The sequence below is a fragment of the Bos mutus genome, chromosome 12, assembly GCF_027580195.1.
Source record: "Bos mutus isolate GX-2022 chromosome 12, NWIPB_WYAK_1.1, whole genome shotgun sequence".
NCBI classification, from domain to species: domain Eukaryota; kingdom Metazoa; phylum Chordata; class Mammalia; order Artiodactyla; family Bovidae; genus Bos; species Bos mutus.
The window spans coordinates 55,172,179-55,193,957 of record NC_091628.1 but is presented as its reverse complement, the minus strand read 5'-3'; the positions used below and the strand labels follow the sequence as shown (position 1 = coordinate 55,193,957).

The 21,779-nt window shown below is 40.1% G+C and overlaps 1 protein-coding gene across 1 annotated transcript; it reads right to left on the bottom strand.

Annotated features, from left to right (window-relative positions):
• Window positions 1-2,597: 2,597 nt before the first annotated feature.
• Window positions 2,598-3,917, bottom strand: LOC102286228 (phosphoglycerate mutase 1-like). Its single transcript, XM_070380855.1, has one exon. It carries the CDS (start codon window positions 3,891-3,893, stop codon window positions 3,624-3,626), a length of 270 nt encoding a protein of 89 aa, XP_070236956.1. The 5' UTR covers window positions 3,894-3,917; the 3' UTR covers window positions 2,598-3,623.
• Window positions 3,918-21,779: the final 17,862 nt, after the last annotated feature.

The following is a 21,779-nucleotide window of genomic DNA, read 5'->3' as shown; positions in this document are numbered from 1 at the left end:
AAGACTTTGCAGGTGTAGTTAAATTAAGGATCTTGAAATGAGGAGACTATCCAAGATTATCCATTGGGCCCAATGTATAATGATAAGAAGGAAGTAGGAGGACAAGTCAGAGAGGGGATATGACAGTGGGAGTTGAAGTGATGAGCTCTGCAGATGAAAGGGAGGACCATGAGCCTAAAAATGAACACGACCCTAGAAGCTGGAAAAGCAAGGGAAATGACTGTCTCCAAAACCTCAGAGGAAGCATGGCCTTGCCAACACCTTAATTTTGGTCCAGTGAAACCCACTACAGATTTTTGACCTCCAGAACTATTAAACAATAAACTAGTGTTGTTTTAAACCACTAATTTTGTGGTTATTTGTTACAGAAATACCAGGAAACTAATACATTTAGCATATCCTCTTACAGTCAGTTTTCATTGAATAGTATTTCACTAAGATGGTGTGCTGTGATTCATGGGGTCGCAAAGAGTCCAACACGACTGAGCAACTGAACTGAACTGAACTGAAGATATGGTAGCTATCATGTGGCCATCTCCATAAAACTGAGCGTCGGAGTGACCTTGATAATTTTTTAGAGTTATATTTCAGGTAGAAACGTTAACAGCATCCAACTTTTCTAATTGCCAGTACTTTGTTGCAGACTAGTGGTTTGTAACTCTTCCAGATCATGGGTGCCTTTTCAGTTCAGTTAAGTCACTCAGTCATGTCTAACTCTTTGTGACCCCATGAACCACAGCACGCCAGCCTCCCTGTCCATCACCAACTTACAGAGTCCACCCAAACCCATGTCCATTGAGTCAGTGATGCCATCCAACCATCTCATCCTCTGTCGTCCCCTTTTCCTCCTGCCTTCAATCTTTCCCAGCATCAGGATCTTTTCCAGTGAGTCAGCTCTTCGCACGAAGTGGCCAAAGTATTGGAGTTTCAGCTTTAAAATCAGTCCTACCAATGAACAACCAGGACTGATGTCCTTTAGGATGGACTGGTTGGATCTCCTTGCAATCCAAGGGACTCTCAAGAGTCTTCTCCAACACCACAGTTCAAAAGCATCAATTCTTCAGTGCTCAGCTTTCTTTATAGTCCAACTCTCACATACATACATGACCACTGGAAAAACCATAACCTTGACTAGAAGGACCTTTGATGACAAAGTAATGTCTCTGTTTTTTAATATGCTATCTAGCTTGGTCATAACTTTCCTTCCAAGGAGTAAGTGTCTTTTAATTTCATGGCTGCAATCACCATCTGCAGAGATTGTGGAGTCAAAAAAAAAAAAAAAATAAAGTCTGACACTGTTTCCACTGTTTTCCCATCTATTTGCCATGAAGTGATGGGACTGGATGTCATGATCTTCGTTTTCTGAATGTTGAGCTTTAAGCCAACTTTTTCACTCTCCTCTTTCACTTTCACCAAGAGGCTCTTTAGTTCCTCTTCACTTTCTGCCATCACTTTTCTGTCATCTGCATATCTGAGGTATTGATATTTCTCCTGGCAATCTTGATTCCAGCTTGTGCTTCATCCAGCCCAGCATTTCTCATGATGTACTCTGCATAGAAGTTAAATAAGCAGGGTGACAATATACAGCCTTGATGTACTCCTTTTCCTATTTGTAACCAGTCTGTTGTTCCATGTCCAGTTCTAACTGTTGCTTCCTGACCTGCAAATAGGTTTCTCAAGAGGCAGGTCAGGTGGTCTGGTATTCCCATCTCTTGAAGAATTTTGCACAGTTTATTGTGATCCACACAGTCAAAGGCTTTGGCATAGTCAATAAAGCAGAAATAAATGTTTTTCTGGAACTCTCTTGCTTTTTCCATGATCCAGCAGATGTTGGCAATTTGGTCTCTGGTTCCTCTGCCTTTTCTAAAACCAGCTTGAACATCTGGAAGTTCATGGTTCACATATTGCTGAAGCCTGGCTTGGAGAATTTTGAGCATTACTTTGCTAGCATGTGAGATGAGTGCAATTGTGTGGTAGTTTGAGCATTCTTTGGCATTGCTTTTCTTTGGGAATGGAATGAAAACTGACCTTTTCCAGTCCTGTGGCCACTGCTGAGTTTTCCAAATTTGCTGGCATATTGAGTGCAGCACTTTCACAGGATCATCTTTCAGGATTTGGAATAGCTCAACTGGTCCATCACCTCCACTAGCTTTTATTTAAATGATTATCTTTAGAGTGGTGAATTGTGGATCTGAATTTATTTATTTATTTTTTTATTGCACATCACTCCTTTATTTTATACTGATCTGGAAAAAAGATATTTTTAGTACAGTTATGCTCAAATGAGTACTGGGCCCAAATGCTGGGCCAAGCAACTGGAACATGATTCAGAAGTCAGGCACAGTGAGAGACACACTTGGACATGATCAAGAGGCATTCCGCTGCAACAAAACAGTAAGGCAGGGGAGGGATTCTAAAACACAGCAGGATGAACTCCTACACCTTAGACGCCAGGAGCTTATCCCATGATGGTGTAAGGAATGACTTATTTGCTGATGACCACATGTGGGAATTTTTCAACCGCCACTAAAAACCCCAGAAGGGTTTTTGTTGTTGTTGTTTTATATTTATAATTTTTTTTTTTTAAGTAGATGCAACACAAAAACATTCAGGATTGATCCAGCCTTTTAGAGTCAGGGAGGAATATTTGATTGAGTCACCATACAGGTTACATTCATCTTCCACTGGAATGACTAGAGCCCCGAGTCACCTAACAACTGTGCCTGGCTGGCCTCTGGGGACACGAACAGGCTCTTACTTCTCCTCATTGGTCATACCTCAGCATGGTTTTCTCCCTGTCCCCTACTCAAGCAGCTCCTTAGTAATAAACCACCATCAAACCCCCCAGTGATGACCTCTCAACACTTCTGGATAAGTCTTCCCTCGGCTTGGACTGAGGACCATGCCCCAGACGTGCCATTCTGACTAGACTGTATGAAGGGAGTGGGTGCAAGAGATAAAATGGCTAATGTGGAATTGGGAGCCACTGGTCCCCACCTGCAGCTACAACTTACGATGCCTACAGATGTGATCAGTGGGACATGTGCCAGGGAGAGGTGCAGAGGAATAGGGTGGGGCCAGGGCAGGGGAGGAGGGTAATCCTTGGGAAAGTAATCTGCTGCTTGCTCTCACTTCTTGGCCTTGCCCTGGGCAGCCACAGCCTCCATGGCTTTATGCACGGTCTCCTCATCCCCCAGGAACTGCACGGGCTTGATGGGCTTCAAGTTCTTGTCCAACTCATAGACCATGGGAATGCCAGTCGGCAGGTTCAGCTCCATGATAGCTTCTTCAGAGAGACCTTCCAGATGCTTGACGATGCCCCGAAGGCTGTTGCCATGGGTTGCAATTAGTACCCGTTTCCCCTCCTTGATCTGGGGGACAATTTCTTCATTCCAAAAGGGCAGAGCTCTGGCAATTGTGTCCTTCAGACTCTCACAGGAGGGCAGCTAGTCTTCAGTGAGGTCTGCGTACCTGCGATCCTTACTGATGTTGCTGTAGAAGGGATGGTCGGGCTCCATGGGAGGCGGCGGGACATCATAGGAGTGCCTCCAGATCTTTACCTGGGCCTCACCATGCTTGGCAGCAGTTTCTGCCTTATTGAGGCCAGTCAGACCCCCATAGTGTCACTCATTAAGGCGCCAAGTCCTCACCACTGGCAGCCACATTTGGTCGATAGCATCCAGCACTGTCCAGAGGGTCCTGATTGCTCTCTTCTGCACTGAGGTGAAGCAGATGTCAAACTCATAGCCAGCATCTCTCAGCGCCTGCCCGCCTCGCTTCGCCTCCTCGTGCCTGGCTGGGCTCAGGTCCGCGTCGTACCAGCCGCTGCAATGGTTCTCCAGGTTCCATGTGCTCTCACCGTGCCGGATCATCACCAGCTTGTAGGCGGCCATGGCTGCAGTTCGGGATGTGGCGCAGACTGGATCCGAATTTAATATGTTTCTCATGATGACACATTCTACTAGACTGACAAATAGCTGGGATGCAAAGAGCTGACTCACTGGAAAAGACCCCGATACTGGGAAAGATTGAGGGCAGGAGGAGAAGGGGGCTACTGAAGATGAGATGGATGGCATCACTGATTCAATGGACATGAATTTGAACAGACTCCATGAGACAGTGAAAGACAGGGAACCCTGGTGTGCTGCGGTTTATGGGGTTGAAAAGAGTCAGACATGAGTAGCTACTGAAGTACAACAAACGAACCAACATAAAAACCAAAGTGTATCAACTGTAATATTTGAAATAGTCACATTTTATAAGGTAATCTTATAAAGAAAATGCAGTGATTTTTCATATTCCCAACAAATTGGGGAATTTTGTTCTAATAAATCTTAACTTCCTCCCATCCATCTTTCATGGCTTACCTGTTTGGAACTACTGTTAGTTGAATTTTGGATTTTCTGAAATAAATCTCTGTGTTGTTCTTCTTTTTTCCTAATGTTTTATTTTTCAGTTTTTAAGTTTGGCAATTGTATTTTTAATTTCTAAAAACTAAATTTTTTTCCTCTGGCAGTTTCTATTTTCATGAATTAAGCTCTCAAATCTCTTTGAGCATAATAATTAAAGATGCATTTTGTTTCCTGTTTTTTGAATTATTTATATTTATTTTGCTCTGTTAAAGAAAACGTTTTTAAAAATGTTAGGTAATGTTTCATAGGTTTTAAAAATGTAGATTCTGGGAGCCAGACTTCTGGCTTTCAAGCTCAGCTCTATCACTTATTAACTCTGGCTTTTGAAATTGTGTAATTCAGACTGGAACTGAACCCATTGTCTTTTAACTGAGATCACACTTCTGGTCTCAGGACTTACTGAAGTTCAGGTTCTTGATGTTTCATAGCAGAAATAACTCGTTGAGAGACAAAGTGATTGGTAAGAAGTGGACTTATTTAAAGAGAAACACACTCCACAGACAGAGTGTGGGCCATCTCAGAAGGCACCAAGGTATGGGGTTGTCAGTTTTTATAGGAATGGGTAATTTCATAGGCTAATGAGTAGGAGGAGTATTTCAGCTATTGGGGGGAACAGATGGGGATTTCTAGAAATTGGGCTACTGCCCACTTTTTGACCTTTATGGTCATCCTTGGAACAGTGATGGCACCTGTGGGTGTGTCATTTAGCTTGAAGTGTTACAGTGAGTGTATACTGAGGCTCAAGTTCTGGTGGACATCAATTCATCTGTCATCTTGAACTTATTTAGGTCTAATCAGTTTATACTGTGTCCTTGGGCTATGCCATTCCTTTAAAGGCTGTGCCTGGTCCTTTCTCTCCTGTTTCACTTTGGACAAGTGATTAAGCTTTTAATGTGACTGAGTTTCCTCAGTTGTAAAATGGGGATTCTAATAGCACCTGCTTGACAGAGATTTTATTTCTAAAAGGATTACATAAATAAATGAAGAATGTAAAGACATTGAATGGTTTCTGTTACACAGCTCAGTTCAGTCATTCAGTCGTGTCTGACTCTTTGCGACCCCATGGACTGCTCCACTCCCAGAGCTTGCTCAAACTCATGTCCATTGAGTTGATGATGCCATCCAACCATCTCATCCTCTGTTGTCCCCTTCTCCTCCAGTCTTCAATCTTTCCCAGCATCAGGGTCTTTTCCAATGAGTTAGATCTTCGCATTAGGTGGCCAAGTTTTGGAGTTTCAGCTTCAGCATCAGTCCTTCCAATGAATGTTCAGGACTGGTTTCCTTTAGGATGGACTGGTTTAATCTCCTTGCAGTAGTAAGTACTAATAAATTATAGCTGAAACTATTGGTCTTTCACATTAGTCTAGTAATCTGTAGTTTTCCCTTGTAACTGAAAAACGAATGTCTATTTTAGACAGCCAGTGTGGATATGTGTGTTAGTCACTTAGTTGTGTCAGACTCTTTGTGACCCCATGGACGGTAGCCCACCACCAGACAGAATACTGGAGTGAGTTGCTATTCTCTTCTCCAGGGGATCTTCCTGACCCAGGGATCAAACCCAGGTCTCCTGCATTGCAGGTCTTGACCATCTGAGCCACCCTGGAAGCAGATGTAGGGAGTTATAATACAGCTAGGTTAGTTCCACCAGGGCTTCTCCCCCAAGTGGGAAAACTACTCAGGATACAAATGAAGTACTTCAGTTCAATGGACAGACTTCACTTTACTGCAGGGACATGTGCAGGGAGAAAGCCAAAGATTCTCTGGGCTCTGCGAGGCTGGAGCAAGGAGTTTTATCCTCCTCATCCACACTGGAAGTCTGAGCTTTCAACGGGAAGCTTGTTCACTTTTTTTCTGGATAAAACCCTACACTGTTTTGCCTGAAGGTAAATGCTGGGCTGCAATTCCAGTTTTTCTGCCTGCAGTGGGGATGAAGAAGCCGAGTGGGAGAGCTGGAGCTAGCTGTAGACGGAAGTCCTTTTTAATACCCCTGTTTTAGCTTCCTTTCTCATTCCCAATCTCCATGCTGTCAGCTTGGAGCCCACAGTTCCACAGTCAAGAAGACTGGCAGCCACCAAGCTCCCCCAGGGTACTGTCTGGAATGTGGATTCCCCCTTTGTTTCTCTGGTTTTTCTGGTCAGCAGCTTTCAGCTGCTCCTACTCTCCAGGAATTTGTTGAAATCTCCTATCTGCTAATGACTACACCCACTCCCTCCTTCCCTTTATTGTTATTGGTTTACCCTCTTTTCCACTTTCTTAGAGTCTTTTCAGCGTGGTCCCGGGGCAAGGGTCTTGACTCCGGAGACACAGACTTTGTACCTTGAAGAAAACATTGATTGCCCTATTCCCCCAACCCCTCTTATATAATTTTCATTAACTTACAATTTTATAACAAAATATATATTATTATTGTTTCAATTTTACACATGAAAGTTTTAAAAGGACCAGAACACACCATGCTAGAGTGATAGCACTCAGGTTCAAGTCTTTCTTAAAAAAAAAAAAAAAAACCCTAACCCCTTCTAAAATCCAAGAATGAGGACCCAATGTGAGGATAAGCATTATGACTACTAAATATAAGCATCTCGGAAAAAATAAAATATTAATCCTATAGATTTTGATGCTGTGTAAACCAATTATTTCAAAATTAAAAACAAATTAACTATGGACTTTTTACCTTTTTCTTTTTATTAATTTTTACTGGAGTATAGTTGCTTTACAATGTTGTGTTAGTTTCTGCTGTACAGCAAAGTGAATTAGCTATACATATACATATATCCAGTCTGTTGTTCCACGTCCAGTTCAAACTGTTGCTTCCTGGCCTGCATATAGGTTTCTCAAGAGCCAGGTCAGGTGGTCTGGTATGCCCATCTCTTGAAGAATCTTCCACAGTTTATTGTGATCCACACAGTCAAAGGCTTTGGCATAGTCAATAAAGCAGAAATAAATGTTTTTCTGGAACTCTCTTGCTTTTTCCATGATCCAGCAGATGTTGGCAATTTGATCTCTGGTTCCTCTGCCTTTTCCAAAACCGTCTTGAACATCTGGAAGTTTACAGTTCACGTATTGCTGAAGCCTGGCTTGGAGAATTTTGAGCATTACTTTAATAGCATGTGAGATGAGTGCAATTGTGCGGTAGTTTGAGCATTCTTTGGCACTGCCTTTCTTTGGGAATGGAATGAAAACTGACCTTTTCCAGTCCTGTGGCCACTGCTGAGTTTTCCAAATTTGCTGGCATATTGAGTGCAGCACTTTCACAGCATCATCTTTCGGGATTTGAAATAGCTCAACTGGAATTCCATCACCTCCACTAGCTTTGTTCGTAGTGATGCTTTCTAAGGCCCACTTGACTTCACATTCCAGGATGTCTGGCTCTAGGTGAGTGATCACACCATTGTGATTATCTGGGTCATGAAGATCTTTTTGTACAGTTTTCCTGTGTATTCTTGCCACTTTTTCTTAATATCTTCTGCTTCTGTTAGGTCCATACCACTTCTGTCCTTTATCAAGCCCATCTTTGCATGAAATGTTCCCTTGGTATCTCTAATTTTCTTTAAAAGATCTCTAGTCTTTCCCATTCTGTTGTTTTCCTCTATTTCTTTGCATTGATCACTAAGGAAGGCTTTCTTATCTCTCCTTGCTATTCTTTGGAACTCTGCATTCAGATGCTTATATCTTTCCTTTTCTCCTTTGCTTTTCTCTTCTCTTCTTTTCACAGCTATTTGTAAGACCTCCCCAGACAGCCATTTTGCTTTTTTGCATTTCTTTTCCATGGGATGGTCTTGATCCCTGTCTCCTGTATAATGTCACAAACCTCCATCCATAGTTCATCAGGCACTCTATCTATCAGATCTAGTCCCTTAAATCTATTTCTCACTTCCACTGTATAATCATAAGGGATTTGATTTAGGTCATACCTGAATGATCTAGTGGTTTTCCCTACTTTCTTCAATTTAAGTCTGAATTTGGCAATAAGGCATTCATGATCTGAGCCACAGTCAGCTCCCGATGTTGTTTTTGCTGACAGTATAGAGCTTTTCCATCTTTGACTGCAAAGAATACAATCAATCTGATTTCGGTGTTGACCATCTGGGGAGGGCCATGTGACGAGTTCTCTCTTGTGTTGTTGGAAGAGGGTGCCTGCCATGACCAATGCATTCTCTTGGCAAAACTCTATTAGCCTTTGCCCTGTTTCATTCTGCACTCCAAGGCCAAATTTGCCTGTCACTCCAGGTGTTTCTTGACTTCCTACTTTTGCATTCCAGTCCCCTATAATGAAAAAGACATCTTTTTTGGGTGTTATTTCTAAAACGTCTTGTAGGTCTTCATAGAAACATTCAACTTCAGCTTCTTCAGTATTACTGGTTGGGGCATAGGCTTGGATTACCGTGATATTGAACGGTTTGCCTTGAAAATGAACAGAGATCATTCTGTCATTTTTGAGATTGCATCCAAATATTGCATTTCGGACTCTTTTGATGACCATGATGGCTACTCCATTTCTTCTAAGGGATTTGTGCCCACAGTAGTAGATACAATGGTCATGTGAGTTAAATTCACCCATTCCAGTCCAGTTTAGTTTGCTGATTCCAAGAATGTCGACGTTCACTCTTGCCATCTCCTGTTTGACCACTTCCAATTTACCTTGATTCATGGACCTGACATTCCAGGTTCCTATGCAGTATTGCTCTTTACAGCATAAGATCTTGCTTCTATCACCAGTCACATCCACAACTGGGCATTGTTTTTGCTTTGGCTCCATCCCTTCATTCTTTCTGGAGTTATTTCTCCGCTGATCTCCAGTAGCATATTGGGCACCTACTGACCCGGAGAGTTCCTTTTTTAGTATCCTATCATTTTGCCTTTTCATACTGTTCATGGGGTTCTCAAGGCAAGAATACTGAAGTGGTTTGCCATTCCCTTCTCTAGTGGACCACATTCTGTCAGACCTCTCTACCATGACCTGCCCATCCTGGGTGGCCCCACACGGCATGGCTTAGTTTCATCACTTCATGGGAAATAGATGGGGAAACAGGGGAAACAGTATCAGTATTTATTTTTTGGGGGCTCGAAAATCACTGCAGATGGTGATTGCAGCCATGAAATTAAAAGATGCTTACTCCTTGGAAGGAAAGTTATGACCAACCTAGATAGCATATTGAAAAGCAGAGACAATACTTTGCCAACAAAGGTCCATCTAGTCAAGGCTATGGTTTTTCCAGTAGTCATGTATGGATGTGAGAGTTGGACTGTGAAGAAAGCTGAGTGCTGAAGAATTGATGCTTTTAACTGTGGTGTTGGAGAAGACTCTTGAGAGTCCCTTGGACTGCAAGGATATCCAACCAGTCCATCCTAAAGGAGATCAGTCCTGGGTGTTCACTGGTAGGACTGATTTTGAAGCTGAAACTCCAATACTTTGGCCACCTCATGTGAAGAGTTGACTCATTGGAAAAGACCCTGATGCTGGGAGGGATTGGGGGCAGGAGGAAAAGGGGACGACAGAGGATGAGATGGCTGGATGGCATTACAGACTTGATGGACGTGAGTTTGAGTGAACCCCGGGAGTTGGTGATGGACAGGGTGGCCTGGTGTGCTGCGATTCATGGGGTCGCAAAGAGTCGGACATGACTGAGCGACTGAACTGAATTGATACATATATCCCCTATTTTTTGGATTTCCTTCCTTTATAGGTCACTGGTGTCAGAATCTGCCTGCCAAGGCAGGAGATGCAAGAGACATGGTTTTGATCCTTGGGTTGGAAAGATTCCCTGGAGGAAGAAATGGCGACCCACTCCAGTATTTTTGCCTAGAAAATCTCATGGACAAAACAGCCTGGCAGGCTATATATAGTCCATGGGGCTGCAGTCAAACAAGACTGAGCACTTGTCAGTTAGAGCATCTAGTGCAGTTCCCTGCGCTATATAATAGGTTATGGATTTTTTTTTTTTTTAAACATAGTGCTGGTGACGGTGTTTGAATTCTTTTATTTTGGAACCCAAGACTCAGATTTCTGTGATTTGGAAGGCCTGTGTCGTATATGCTTTGTTGCCCAATTTCATCTGGAGTTTATTACAGCTCAGTCAGTAGAATCAAAATCACAAGGAGATCTAGACTTTCCATTTCTTTCCAAGCCCTTCAGGTGGCAAGAGCCCACAGTTATATTTCTCCAGAAGCAAATACAGGATGATATAGAAGCAAAGGTGGCTCAGCAGTAAAGAATCCACCAGCAATACAGGAGATGGGAGTTCAATCCCTGGGTTGGGAAGATCCCTTGGAGGAGGGCACAGCAACCCACTCCAGTATTCCTGCCTGGAGAATCCCATGGACAGAAGAGCCTGGCTGGCTACAGTCCAGAGGGTCACAAAAAGTCAGACATGACTGAAATGATTGAGCACGCATAGAACCAAAGAAAATCACCACTCTAGCAGAGGACTGAATAGATCTAGCTCTAGCAGACCTATTACCTTAGATCTACATTTTCACTTTTGATGGTGTGATGAGAAAAATATTAAAAGCCTGACAAGATTTTTATGAATTTGTAGTGCAAAAGTTACTACTACTAACCATACCAAGACAATACTCCTTGGATTAAGTTTGAGAAAATGCTGTTATTATTATTCTAGAAATTATTTGTGTATTGCCTCCCAACAATCTCTCAGTAAATTTAATCTGAGAGGAAAAGGAAATAACCACTGTATTTAAACAAAAATGCCACCTTTACTTGCTGAGTCCAGTTGCCCTCAGGCCTATGCTTGAGGGAAACTATCAAAAAATATGCCATAGATTCTTTTGGTTCTTTTGGTTTTGTTTTAATATTTTTATCTATTTATTTGGCTGTGTCAGGGCTTAGTGGTGGCATGTGGAAACTTCTAGTTGTGGCGTGAGGTATCTTTAATTGCAGCATGTGAACTCTTGGTTGTGCTGTGTGGGATCTACTTCCCTGACCAGGAATTGAACCCAGGTTCCCCAACTCTCCATTGGGTGTGCAGAGTCTTAGCCACTGAACCACCAGGGAAGTCCCTTATCCTTTGTTACTTTTTGAATGATATTTGTGGTCTTAGCTGTTTGCAAAGAAAAGACTGGAAGAAAAGCCAGCATGGTTCTTCTGATGATCAGTGGCAGTGACTAGATTTGTTCCTTATGACCACATGACCTCTAAGAAGAAACTTTGTGATGAGTTCTTTCTCTGGATCTGGTTTTGACAATTTGAAAATCTTTAGTGGTTTGCACAGGAGTCCAACTTGAAAAGCAATATATTCAGAAAAGTGTTAAATATTCAGAGCAATAAATAAGGGAAGAAAAGAAAGAATTTTCCCAACCAAGTCTGAAAATATCAATTGATTCAGATTTCTAATAACACAATCTATCAATATAATTTTAAGTCTCTACTGGTGCAAATTGTTACATTTCCTCGCCAAGGTCCCTAGGATTCTTCTTTATATACAAAAGTGTTAGTCACTCAGTCATGTCTGACTATGACCCCATGGACTATATAGCCCACCAGGCTCCTCTGTCCATGGAATTCTCCAGGCTGGAGATTGGAGACTCCAAGACAACCTACTGGAGTGGGTTGCCATTTCCTTGTCCAGGGTATCTTCCTTGCCCAGGTATTGAACTGTGGTCTCCTGCATTGGAAGAGGATTCTTTACTGTCTGAACAACCAGGGAAGCCCTTATATACAAAAGATCTGATTTTATTCTTCAAATAATTTTGATTTTGTTGCTCAAATGTTTCACCTAGTTGGTGTGCTCAGTGAAATATTACTGTGAACTTTTTCTCTTTCCTAGCTAAAATATTTTATTAGCCATTCTTTCTATTTTTTAATGTTGCTATGATTTTCTTATTTAAATATAGAAATCTGTGTATCTATTTATCTGTGTATTTATATATTTATAATAATATATATTTATCTGTATAAAACCATGAGAAATAAGACATGGGGCCCAGTTTTTACAAAGTCAAGGACTGCAGTTGAATTGAGAAATAATAATATCCATGTATTTTTAACAACTTAGTGCTATAGCCTAAACATGTCTGCCTGCATTCTTTATTTCTCTTGAGTGGTCTTTCTTGTGAAAGATTTTGTTTGTATTGCTACAGTCAGAGAAAAGTATACTCTTTGGCAAGTTGGACACGGAAAGTTTTCTGAAAGAATAAAAAACACATGTTCTGACCATCACCACCTGTCTCAGCTCAAATCTGAACCCCAAATTTGAAACACTCTAGAAGCATCTAAAATTTAATACTCCCACTTATGCTACTGTGGCTTCTGAATCTAAGATCCCTGAAGAACCAGGGGATGCTAAGAAGCAGTTCAGTTACAGAATGTAGAAGAAGCTGGGTATCTTTACTTTCAACTTGCATTGCAGTGGAATGAGTATTTCTTATCTTTTGTAACATAATATAATTTTGAACCAATTTCAGGAAGACTATATATTACAGGATAAATTGGTGTTAATCAAAATATGTTCAAAAACTTCACATCTGTTCTGATGGTAGTATGATCAGGTCCAAAATAAGTCCCTGTTGTAACCTGCCCACATGCAAGTTGGAAAAAACGATCTTTGTTTTTGGTTGATTTGTAAGGCCACTCTACAAACGGGAATAAAATCAATCCTTCCTCCAGATTTAAAATTCAAATGTGTTTCAGATTACCCTCTCGAACATATACAATTCAGTTAACTTGTTTAAAACATACTGATTCTCTGTAGGCTGCTCCACCTGGGAGGAACTGATTTCCATTCAAGTATGTAAACTTTTGCTTTTCCCGTGGCCAAACATGTATACATGCATGCAGACACACACACACACACACACACACACACACGCACACACAGAGTGGATTTTTTTCACATTGAAACTGAAGATGTAAATGAAGCCCTGCAGTCTCTCTGGTTCTAGTTACAAGCTCTGTTTGTTGACATCACAGATGAAGGCCTGCTGTGTCTCTGGCTCTGTCTACTCCATTTCCCCTCTAATTAGGCTTTGCCCTCAATTAACTTAATGATGCAACTTTTCCTATAGATCATTTGCCCTTTCAATCAATTAACACAATATGAGGGTGCATCCCTCCTTGGCTTGGGGATGCAATTGCCTGAGGGCAGACTGTTCAGTTCTCAGAAGTACCACATAAGCAAAAGCAAGATGCTGACTACTCCGTCACAGATTATCCCTGAAAAAATCAGCCTTAATGGAAGCCTTAACTAAACTGTGTCTCTTTATTGATTTGTGTCAGGGTAAAGAATTCATCTGAAACACTAGGGTAGGTCAAAAATATTGATGGGTGCGTTGTGAACTCAAGTCAGTTCAAAATAAATTCAGGGTCAATATTTTGAAAGAGCAAATGAGGACTCCTGTAATGCCAAGTAGAATTATGAAACACACACACACACACACACACACCCCTCCCTAAGCGACCTGGACAAATCATTAAGATTTCTATTAATACAGAGGAATTCAGAATGATCCCTCTCAGACAAGATTACTTGTCTTCTCCCAGCCTAGAATTAAGGTTTACAGAATGGACTTTTAAAATAATTTGATTTTAAATAATAAAGATAACCATTATGACCTTATTGGTGTGGATGCCATTTCCTACCTCAGGGGATCTTCCTGACCCAGGGATTGAACCTGAGTTTCCTGTGTCTCCTGCATTGGCAGACAGATTCTTTATCACTGAGCCACATGGGAAGCCAGACTTCTGGTAGGTGGAGTCTATTGCTCTTATCCCAAGGGTACTCTGTTAGTGATTCCGATTTCCTGTGTGGTTACCAATGGAACAAATGGGAAAGAAGATGAACATTGTCTCTGAGAGAAGATAATGAGTTCAAGTTTGGACATCTTGGGCTTGAAAAAATGTGAATGGGACAGCCAAGTGAACCCATTGTTCTTTTCAATTATTCTGAGGCTCAGTTGTGGATCTAAAGCTAAATATCCCTGGAGAGTACATCTGTTACCTGAACTTGTCATCCACACCAGCATTTGAATGACACAACGATCAAGATTTTAAGATCAAATTGACTCATGCTTTCTTGAAATGTGTAACAATTAAGCTAAGGAAGGACAAACATGGAAGTTCAGCATTTTACCAAAAGACAGGATGAAATAGATATAGAATGGCCACAGGGTTCTACCTAGACAAGAAATATGAGAAATTATGAATCTTCCCCAGAATATTTATTGTTTGTTGAAAACAAAGACATATTCTCATATATTAGTATATTTTTTGTTGCTTGTAATATGGGACATGTACTTTTAATAAAATATAACTCGGGTTTGATAAAGGCTTCAGATAAAAAAGAAACACTTTCACTAAAAACATTTCTAAAAATTATATTTGTAGATTTTGCCTGTAGAAGACTCAAAAAGACTACTGCATATAATGCAAGCACAAACGAAGTAATTTTATTTAAGCATGAAGGAAATGGCAACCCACTCCAGTACTCTTGCCTGGAAAATTCCATGGACTGAGGAGCCTGGTAGGCTACAGTCCATGGGGTTGCAAAGAGTCGGACATGACTGAGTGACTTCACTCACTCACTCACTCATTTCACTAAATATAGCAGGTGGGGAGACTTATAGCAAGAAATTTAAATTAGAACCTAGAAAAGCATTGTGCCAAGCAGTATTGTAAGCAATAAACTGTATATATGACATATAGAAGAGTCTTCTCCAAAGACGTTGAATACAGAGGATATGTAGATCATTGTTATAAAGGAATAATATTAGACATTTTTTGTTTCTTTTCAAAACTAAGGATTGCTTAACTTCTCAGGTTGCTTTCCTTGATTCTCAAGGACCTTTCATCTCTGGTCTGTGCTTGTGTATCCAGGTGAGTATCTGCTTTGCACTGTAACCCCCAGGAAGGCAGAGTCTGTATCAAACCCTGCATAACCACACCTAGACAGAGAGGGTGGAGCACACGAAGCGCTTTAAATTTCGTGCCATAGTTGGACTTGAGCTTAAGGAAAGCAGTGAGCCATGGAAGGTTTTAAAACACTCTGCACAGGACCAAGTTCAGGTAACAGATTCCAAGTTCAGGTAACTCTAGGGATATTTAGCTTTAGATCCACAACTGAGCCTCAGAATAATTGAAAAGAACAATGGGTTCACTTGGCTGTCCCATTCACATTTTTTCAAGCCCAAGATGTCCAAACTTGAACTCATTATCTTCTCTCAGAGACAATGTTCATCTTCTTTCCCATTTGTTCCATTGGTAACCACACAGGAAATCGGAATCACTAACAGAGTACCCTTGGGATAAGAGCAATAGACTCCACCTATTGGCTTTCGAGGTGGTTCAGTGGTAGAGAATCTATCTGCCAGTGTAGGAGATACAGGAAATTCAGGTTCAATCCCTGGGTCAGGAAGATCCCCTGAGGCAGGAAATGGAATCTCACTCCAGTATTCTTGCCTGGGAGATCCCATGGAAAGAAGAACTTGATGGAACTTGGCTACAGACCATAGAGTCAGAACATAGGGTCACAAAGAGTTGGATGTGACTGAGCACGCATGCAGCAAAGGTCTACTTAGATCAGAGAAAGGGAAATGATTTAACCCAAACCTCACAGCCAAGAAAAGGATAGATGTCGTATTCCAGTCCAGTTAGAAATTACTCTTTAGCCAGGTTCTTTCCACAAAATCAAAGTTAAATAATTAATGGAAAAGAACCATCCGGTTAGGGTTAGGCTTAGGGTTCAAGTACAATGGAAATATGGGACCAGAGCAGGAGCTCAGGTGGAAGCACTAAGATGTTGAATAATGCCCCAGGAAGACAGGGAAGCTGCCTGTGTCCAGTGTTTCACTCAAGAGGAGAGGGACCCAGGGCAAAAGAAAATGAAGTTCCCAGACATCATTCTTGGGAAGGCATTCAAGTTTACATTAATGGGACAGACACACATTAAGCAACTGTGGCCTTGGGAGTATCAGGATCACAGTGCCTGGTACCAAAGGCATAACCCAAGTGATAATACAGTTAGGCTGATAGCCTATGGTCATTTTATAGCATTTATTTGCTCTTGGGCCAATAAATGAAAAAAATAATTTTATTACTTTGATCACTTCCTTAAGGATTTACAGAGTATTATCTGAAAAGGGACTTCCTTGGTCGCTTAGATGGTAAAGAGTCTGCCTGCAATGCAAGAGACCCAGGTATGATCCCTGGGTCAGGAAGACCCCCTGGAGAAGGGCATGGCAACCCACTCTAGCATTCTTGCCTGGGAAATCCCATGGACAGAGGAACCTGGTAGGCTACAGTCCATGGGGTCGCAAAGAGTCGACACAGCTGAACGACCAACTCTACTAGTACTACTATTTGTAAAGGAGGCAGCTGATTCTGAATTTAGTTCAGTTCAGTCATTCAGTTGTGTCCAACTCTTTGCGACCCCATGGACTGCCGCATGCCAGGCTTCCCTGTCCATCACCAACTCCTGAAGCTTGCTCATACATCCTGAATTCATTGATGATATTTAAAACAAACCAATCTATCCATGTGTCTGTGGGCCACAATCTGTTTTATCCTCTTCCTTCTGTGAACATAATTTCCCTTGGAACTTCTGGCCTTTCTCAAGTTACTGAACTATCTCTGAGACAGGATTGGTGTCATTTCATTTAGGAGATTCGGATCTCTGATGCACTAAAATTTTAAGTAGGCACAAGACTATTTTTCTCCTCTAGCTTTGAATCTGCTAATGGCATGATGCTAGGTAACAGAATAGCAGACCAAAGAAAGATCTGGGTGCCAAAAAATGTGATGCCATCTCCAAACACTTTCTCTTTCTTTCTGTGGATAAATATCTCTCTCACTCTTCTTTGAATAGTCTTCCAAAGAGGCGACTCTCAAGTTAGGTTCTGTTTGCTTGCTTGATTCATTGCTTATGAAATATCAGGGCAATGTCTCCCTCCAAAACATCTTTAAATTGCACCTTTTCTTGTTTATTTTTTCTGAAATACCTTTGGTCCATGGTGTTCTTATTTTATTATTAGATTACACAATTTCTTAGTGAAAAATTCACAACTAGCCTATTTTATTATGGAGGAAATGTTGTGCTACATATCAGATATACTTGAGGCAAGTTAAAAGTATGCATCACAACTTACTCAAATAAACTGATGATGCCAGAAGTATTAATCAATCTAGAGAAATCCACATTTTACCATTTTTCAAGTTGACCTTTGATATTACTGTTTTTTTTTTTTTTTGCTGTTGTTGTTGCTACTTTTATTTATTTATTTTTTTCCCATATAGAGATTAAATTAGTTTTGTGGACAGATAATTTTTGAATCCTAAGCAAACAACCTTCCCCCAGACTTCTACCATTGTATTTCATCACTTCTCAATGTACTATTTCTTTGGTAGCCCAATTCCCTTTAGATCAGCCACCCTCAGTAAAATGCCTTTAAGTTTTTGTATCTCCTCTCACTGCACTCTTTCCCTCTTCTGAAAGTTCTGTGCATTTTCCATCTCTTCTTCCCTGGGTGTGGGAAGTGGGGGGATGGTGGGTGCTGGTGGTTTATAACCTTATTTTATATTGCAATAGCTTTTCCTGGATCATCGCCTACAGATTTTGTTTTTAACCAGTTCTCCTAAAACTGATGTCAATGCACTCAATTCTCAGAATCTGCAAAAGTGGATTTTTATATTGATGATAATTGAGAGACTCCATTATAAACATATTTCAAATCACTTTGCCATCTCCCTGTGAGATGTGATGTTACTAAAATTTGACAAATGAAAACAAAATTAAGATTCAGGGAAATTAAGCAAATTTTATAAAGTCACACATTACTACATAGTACAACCAAATTAAAAACCCCAGGTATTTTAGTTTCTCCCAGAGAAGTAGATTTGAAGACTGCAGCTGCCATTCTCCAGTGAAGGCCCTGGGAATAGCTGTTTGTTTCTATAACAAAGTATTCTCACTGATACTTTGTAGCTTCTTATGCATTATATGCTGTCAGTTTGCCCATCCTGGAAACAATCTTGCCTTGTAGTTGCTGAGACAAGAAAAACTGAAGGGTCCCAGATAACTGAGGATGCTTAATTATTAAAATGAATTTTATTTTCCAGCATTAAGTCAGTGGGGCACTGACCCAAGGCTGACTGCTTTTCACCTGGGAGAGTAAAAGCTGAGCACACTGACTCTGTAAGCGCTAAGCTGTGCTGCTTGAAATGGAGCTTTCAACTGGTTTCTGAATCCTTAGGTTGGTCAAAAAGTGTAACAGTTGATTGACCATGTATCGGAACTCGGAACTCGTGGTTTGCACTAGGAGTTTTCCTAAACTTGTTAATGTGCTTGCCTTTTAGTAATTAGGAAACCTTAAGAGCCATTTGTTACTCTTGCAATAACGTTGTAAACTCTTCACATAATGACTATGGCACTCACTCTTATCTAAAGTCATTGTGTTTTTCTTGTCTTTATGGCACTTCTCACTTTTTAAAATTATTTTCCCTTTTTATTATTCTCTCTCACCTGGAATATCAATTCCAATAAAGCAACTATAATCCATTCTGTTCACCACCATATCTTAAGCCTATACCCATGTCTTACACATAGTAGTGAAAGTGAAACTCACTCAGCTGTGTCCAACTCTTTGCAACTCCATGGACTATAGAGTCCATGGAATTCTCCAGCCAGAATATTGGAATGAGTAGCTGTTCCCTTCTCCAGGGGATCTTCCCAACTCAGGGATAGAACCCAGGTCTCCCACATTGCAGGTGGATTCTTTACCAGCTGAGCTACCAGGAATACAGTAAATGTTCGCAGAATAGATACATAAAGCATATACTAGACATGCTTTGGGAGGATGGGCTAGATAGCTCAAAGGTTCCTTCTGACCAACATGTTTATTATTTCATAATTTCAGTGTTTGAAGATGATCTTTTAACATAAAATTAAAACCCATTAGTAGAGGAGTTACATTTTAAAATCAGAGTTTTAAAAAGATTGATGTGGTAGAGGTGGTTTAGTTGCTAAGTCGTGTCTGAGTCCCCATGGGACTGGGAACCTACCAGGCTCCTCTGTCCATGGGATTCTCCAGGTGAGAATACTGGTGGAATAGGCTAAATGAATGATGGAGGGAAAAAGCTGTAGAGAATTTTACTACTTAGATGGAAAATAATCTAGTTGAGAATGATGAAGGTCTATATAAGAGTAATTGTAGGAAGGATGAAGAAGAAAAAAAATGAGAAATATGTATGTATATCGTGATTATAAAACAAACCAATTTTTAACTAAATAAAATAGATATTTGGCAAATAAATATAACTGGTAGGAGATTTTCATTTATCAGCTCAGGAAAATTTCTAAACTGCTTGTGGACTGTGGACTTGAGCTTATAAAATTGCATCATGAACTTACAGGTGAATGTTTATATTAACCCAATAAGTAAAAAGTTCTTATTCATTTATATCTTTTGAGTAACTGATGACATGTATGTTTGAAGGTCGAATATACCTAGCAATTATAAAATAAGTATTTCAGAGGGTATTTTCTGTGAATCAATGAGTCAGGTCAACTCTTTAGCTTAATAAATTCTAAATGGATTTCAGAGTATAAGTCATACCTTTAATCAAATTTTGATGATTATTTTAGAGTAGAAGTAGAAATCCACTTACTGCCACTTATACCTAATATATGAGGACTCAGCTTATTCTATAAAAGTAGATTTTCTTGATAAATGGAAATTAAAATTTTATCTAGCAGATTTCTCAGGAAGACAAATGTTATTGATTTTATAAAGAATAAAATATGTCAATTACAGAAGTGTTTTTCTTTTTCTGGATAATTTCCTATATATAGTAGAAATGAATCTTTATTGAAATAGAATTTCCTAAAATTTGATTCTACTGTATTAATATAAATAATAGTCAAAGCAAATTAAAGCTCTGAGATGAGAGGCAGAAATGGATCAGTAATCACATTATGCAAAGAGAGATAGCAAAAGAGCAAGTTCACCTGCAGGAAGAGACGTTGTTGTCTGGTTTCACTGCATTGTTCACGTACAAATCAAATCAGAAGTTTCAATTGTAGTGAATTTCTTAAAAAACACTTATCCAATGGACATTTATGTTATAAATCATATATTTTACAAGGTAATTGTAGATAACTTGAGGAATGTGAGGTTTCAACTGTTGAAAGCCATGTTGCAGTTTTTCAAAGTATTTGGGGGAAAAGTCCTTATACTTTATAAAATCAGAATGTTAAAATATTTAAGTCAGATGATATCACCTTATTGGTGAAGGAGTAAGTCTTGTGAGTAAATTACGAAAATCTAGGATGGCCTGTGATATTACATTTTTTTCTTCTAAACAGATAATTGAAAAGTCTCTAAGAGCAGATCATGGTTTGGAACCAGATGGCTGGAGACTCAAGGAAGGCTTTGAACTGGGCTTCAAACTGAAAGAATATCCTGTGCTACAAAAATTTGAGATCATTTAAGGGCATTCGGCTACAGAATGAGAAGTCCTATGCTTGTATTTTACACTTGTGTGTGCACCTGCATCTGAGCATAAACTTGAACAGAGGGAGCCAAGAATGAATAGCAATGAGAGTGGTATACTAGATATAGGTTGAAAAGCTTGCCCTATTCATGCTCCTATGTAAGGGATAGGTCCAGACTCATAGGTTCTGATCTCCAAAATTTCAATATTTGGTCACACATACCCTTACTTCTTGGTCCACCTCTGGTCATGATCACTTTGGATCTAGGAATAGCCTGTTTATGGTTTATCTGGCATTAAAATCTATGCCATGGCTCTAAAGATACAATACAATCACAAAGTTTAGATTTTTGTATAGACTAAAGTGGAACAGGAATAGAAACAAATAAGAAAAGCAGCTAATCATTAGACAGACAGGACTGGAGTTCATGTAAGGAAAAAGGAAAGACACTGTAAGAGACATAGAAATTATTCAGTGGCTGGCTGGATGTTAACCATAATGACTATGATGATCATTTTGCAATATATATATAAATATCAATTCATTATGCTGCACACCTGAAACTAAGTATATAATGCTATGTGTCAATTATACTTCAACAAAAAACAAAAGAAAAAAGAAAAAACTGACTGATGGCAGTTCCTCTGAGGCTTTATTAAATTTCCCCTGCATTCAATGTTAGTGTGTTCTCTCAATAATGTCCCTTTTCTGGCGTGATCCGGGCTAACTGGGTGACCAACCACCCCAATTTGCATGGTACCTTCCTAATCTTAGCAGAAAACAACTCCATTCCCAGCAAACTTGGTCATCTTGTCAGAGTCTCTACTTCTCGTAACCAAAAAAACCCTGATTAGAACAAATCCCACTCATAGAAGAAACATAAAAGCAATAAATAGAGAAATGGATAAAAATTTAAATTGATAAGACA